Below are 5000 nucleotides of genomic sequence, written 5' to 3'. Positions count from 1 at the left end.
TCCACTAAACACTAGCCCTGTAGTAAACACTAGCCCTGTACTAAACACTAGTCCACTAAGCACTAGCCCTGTACTAAACACTAGTCCACTAAACACTAGCCCTCTACTAAACACTAGTCCACTAAACACTAGCCCTGTACTAAACACTAGCCCTGTACTAAACACTAGTCCACTAAACACTAGCCCTGTACTAAACACTAGCCCAGGGTAGGGTAGGGTGCAGGTAGGGTAGGGTAGGGTAGGGTGCAGTGGAGGAGTGTGTACTCCCGTACCTTTTTGCTGTAGCCCTGTCGTTTCTGTCTGGAGCCGACAGAGTAAAGTGCAGGTATGAGGTCCACAGGGCAGTCAGCAAAGTACTCGCAGCAGGTCACCGGCGACTCGTGGATGGTCAGCGGATAGGGGTTCTCGAATATGGGGTAACTGGGAAACGGGAAGCGGCGAGAGAGAACATTTGTTCAGTTCAGCGTTTGGTTCGGAACAGACTGTTTCACATACAGCACATCACTTATGAGGCGAGGCTCTAAACGGTATAAATGGATTGACTCTGTATCGACGCCAGGGAATTTGACTTGAATGTGTACGATATGTACGAAATGGAAGGTTGTGGCTAGAAAAAACAACGACCGATACAGTATGTGACATGTTTATGGGTTTGCTAGGAGCCGTACGGGCCGCAGGCTAAAACGGTACGGCAGGATTGGAAGAGGTCAGAATGACATTGGCTCTTTCCTTTTTATATTGCATCATACAGTACTTACCCATTTTGTGCAAGGTCGATCACCACTAAATCCTTTTCTAGAAGGACCACTACGGCATAAGGTTCCTGAAAGTCTGCACGGAAAACACACAAAAAGACAGATAGCCGTCATACATCTTCTGCTGCTGCGGAGGTGATATAAAAAAAAAAAAATACAATCTCCTGAAATGTACAGTATATCTAAAGGAGGTTATTTCACAGTTCTACGGCTGTTTTACCCTCAAAGTGTTGGCAGAGGACTGAGCGAGACGAGACGAATCTACGCAAGACATAACAGTAGATATATCACTCTCGTAAAAACATCTACATCAGTGTGGTTTGTGATTGATTTAGCCTGGATACTAAACCATACGATGAGTCCATGAGTTTCCATTAGGTGGCAACGGTTAATAAAGCTTGGAATTAAATGGAACTGAGCTGAAGGGAAGCGCTACGAGAGAGCTTGTTAATGTAGACCGCTGCTAATTTACTTTACATAAAGTACACCAGACACCTCTGACATTGGTGTTGGCAGTATGGATGGACAGTAAACAGGAGAAATGTTGATAGAAGACACAAACAAAAACTCAGAACATACACCCTTTTCAAAGATGGTTGTTTTTTTTTACCCCAAAACCCTATGATCACCCTAAACCTTGAGACAAGTCAAAGGTCAGTTTATGCACATCTACGATCAGTCACTGTTCCCCTGGCCCCTGAAACGGACCGATTCAACAGAATCCCAGAAGAGGATAGATTGTGTTGATGATGTGATCTTGGGGGAATTGAAAATGAAATGCATTTCATGTTTTCCTTTCCTTTCTATGACTATTTAAGAGCCAATGTCCTGCGCCAAGTGTCCAGTAGTCATCCCCTGAAGTGTTCTGGCTAGACGACAGTTAACTCAAGTCAGATTTGTTGGATGAAAATGTGTATTTTGATGTCACACGGTTTATTCATAAATCCTGGGCCAGGAGAAGAAATCCATTTAGCGGCCGTTAATAGGATGAAGTTGTGTATTGTAAATAGTGGATTGGATTGAGTTCATATCGTCCCCAATCATACAGTTCAATGGCTGTGTGTTAATGGTGGTGGAAGGGCGAAGCAGAATGAGATCAGCTTCTGTCTGACATGCTGTGAGTAAATAGGCATTCTAGCTTGAGGCTGAGAGAACATTGTGTTTGTGTGTGCGCATGTGTGCGTCCATGTGCCACGCGTCTGTGGGCCACGCATCGTGTGTGTGTGTGTGTGTCTGTGTGTCTGTGTGTGTGCGTCTGTGTGTGTGTGTGTGAGTGAGGTGTGAGTGAGTGCGCATCTGTGCGTCCATGTGCCACACGTCAGTGTGTGTGTGTGTGTGTGTGTGTGTGTGTGTGTGTATTTAGTGCAGAGAGAACAGTGTGTGAGCTTAACTATGTATTCAGTGTCCTCCCATCAATGTTAACCATGGGATGTCAGTCCCAATAGGGACACAGTGGATACCGGCGAATCCACGACCTTGACAAATCAATGTCCTTCCATCTCTCTCCAACTCCTCCTCTCCTGCTTTCCTTTATCTCCTCTGCTTCTCGCTCTTCAAGTGTTCTCCTTCTGTTGTGTCTGTCCATTTGTCTCTCCCTATCTGCCTGCTGTGTCTGTCTGTCTGTCTGCTTACCTGTCTGCCTACCTTCCAATCTGCCTGCCTGCCTGCCTATCTGTCTGTCTGTTTATCTCTTTGCCTGCCTGCCTGCCTGTCTACCTGCCTGCCTGCCTGCCTACCTGCCTGCCTGTCTGTCTGTATGTGGCTGCCTGTCTGTCTGTGCCTGCCTGTCTGTCTGTATGTGACTGCCTGTCTACCTGCCTGTCTGCCTGCCTGCCTGTCTGTCTGTCTGTCTGTCTGTCTGCCTTTCTGTCTGTCTGTCTCTATTGCGTAACTAGGTCTCTCCATGGGTGTCCATAACGAGATGAAATCAAAGGATTCTAACATCAGGTCTGGCGCCGCGGCCACTGTTATGTAACCAGCGGTCTCTAATCCATTTCCTCAAGCCCCCGAACAGAGCAGATGCCGACAGCAAACTAGCTCCACACAATTTAAGCTTTCACACACGTAAAACCACCCAGACACACACACACACACACACACACACACACACACACACACACACACACACACACACACACTCACACTCACACTCACACTCACACTCACACTCACACTCACACTCACACTCACACCCTCACACGCCAAGCCTTTCCTGATCTGCTGGCTTCAGACATCATTGTTCATGAGCGAATCAGTGGGATTAAGTTATGACAGTGATGTCATAGTTTAGCAAATGCTTTTACACAGCATGATTTAATCCAGGGATTAAGTCAGTCCATTACGCCCTCCTCACATCCCCCATCACCTGAACACTTAAAGAGACAAGCTTGTAATGAGAAACAAAGAGACATCTGGGGGATTAGACCAGCAGCCTCCTCCGATGCCAATACTTACTCCAGAGGATCAACTACCAAACCATTACTGCTTACACTCACTAATAATATCTGCCAATGGATACTAGAATCATACACCGTACAGGATAAGATCATCGTCAGAGTATTGTAGTATGGACTGTAATATTCATTCACAGAATGAAATCACAGTACATCCTATCTGTGATATGGTATATATATAACATACTGTGTATATGACATATGCAGGCAGAGCCAGTTATTAAGAGAGTTTGGCAAACTGGCCTCCAGCTTGGCACCCACGGTTCCATGACAAAGACAGTCTAATGTGCGTTCTAATCAGAATTAAACAGTTCTGCAGCTCTCGGGTGCCGTCCTTAAAAAATGCTAAATGAAACAGAGTATGGCGGAGACCCCCTAGGCACAGTTTTTTTTACTCTGCAGTGCAGGGCGGACTTGATTCTCATCCTGAAATGACATGCCCCTGCTAGTGGAGTTTACCCTGAAGTTCAACAAAGAGGTTCAGTGTGGACACAAACAATAAGCCTTTTTTATTTTTTTATATATATATATATATTTTTTTACATTTATTGAAATCAATATTCAGCCAGCCCAGACATTTGGGCGGCTGTCTTTTTTTAAAAGGGTTTTTACTTGGTGAGTGATGTTCACTTCTCTGAAATCCCTCGAGAGTAACAGTTTGAAAGTGAAGCAGTGAATCCTTCACTGTTCACTTTGACTGGAACACAGACCATCACCCTACTCCCATCTGTACTGAAGGGGGGGGGGATGGTCCCATTTAAACACCCACAGCTTTAAGCGTTATTAGAAAATCTAAAACAAACAACAAACTCTGTCATAACGTCATCTATGCCTCCAAGGAAGATGGAATATCTACATCAGCGATGGATGTACAGGAATGCCCTATCCCAGCTCAGGGAGCTCAGCCCACAAAGGGCAAGGCGCTGAAGGAATCATGGAATCAGGACATACTACTGTAAACAAGGCAGAACATTAAAAACCTAACATTCACTTGTACTGTCTAATGAATCTAGAGCTTCCCCCGGGAGATTTTAATATTAATATTCATATCCCGGGAATGCACGCACACACACACACACTCCTCATTTGGAACGCAAATGGAAATTAAACAGAAAGGTCAAATGTCAACATTGAGAAGGGCTGGGTCTGAATGTGTTAGCATAGATGCAAAAAAAAAGGAGTAGCAACGCTCTCAGTGGAACGGCTAAAACAACTGACTCTACTCTCAGGCCCTGTGTGTATCTGGACGCAAACACACACACACACACACACACATACAATTAAATGCACACACACACATACACTCTCTCTCACACACACACACTCATTCACACTCACACACACACACACACGTGTGCAAAAGCACACACACATACACTCTCTCACACACACACACACACACACACATACACTCTCTCACACACACACACATACACACACTCACCGTTAGGGTATGGCGTCTCACAGAGCGTGAGGAAGTCTACGATGGGGTAGTCCATCTCCAGGACGGCGGTGCTCTTCCCATGCATCACTGTCAGACATGGCCGCCGTCCCACCGTGTCATACGACAGACCACCAGACAGGATCATGAATGGATCTCTGTAACAACACACACACACACACACACACACACACACACACACACGGGAACACACACACACACACACACACACACACACCCCCGATTGGAAATCAAAATGCATACACATTAATACAAATAACACAACTCGTGAGGTCTTGGCTCTCACAATGAGTTTACAGGTGCATATGTGTGTGTGTGTGTCGGTGTGCG

At 45.6% G+C, this 5000-nt stretch overlaps 1 protein-coding gene across 1 annotated transcript in view; it reads right to left on the bottom strand.

Annotated features, from left to right (window-relative positions):
- stxbp5a (syntaxin binding protein 5a (tomosyn)) overlaps positions 1-5000 on the bottom strand; it is a gene marked incomplete at its 5' end in the record, with an annotated part of 51671 nt that overhangs the window by 20118 nt on the left and 26553 nt on the right. The window contains 3 exons of the mRNA XM_083688792.1: positions 273-420; positions 759-831; positions 4653-4807. Of these exons, the coding sequence (XP_083544918.1) occupies positions 273-420; positions 759-831; positions 4653-4807 (376 nt within the window). The remainder of the gene's footprint in view (positions 1-272; positions 421-758; positions 832-4652; positions 4808-5000) is intronic.

The sequence above is a fragment of the Argentina silus genome (assembly GCF_951799395.1).
Source record: "Argentina silus genome assembly, chromosome: 17".
In the NCBI taxonomy this organism is placed as follows: domain Eukaryota; kingdom Metazoa; phylum Chordata; class Actinopteri; order Argentiniformes; family Argentinidae; genus Argentina; species Argentina silus.
This window is presented reverse-complemented; position numbering and strand designations above follow the sequence as displayed.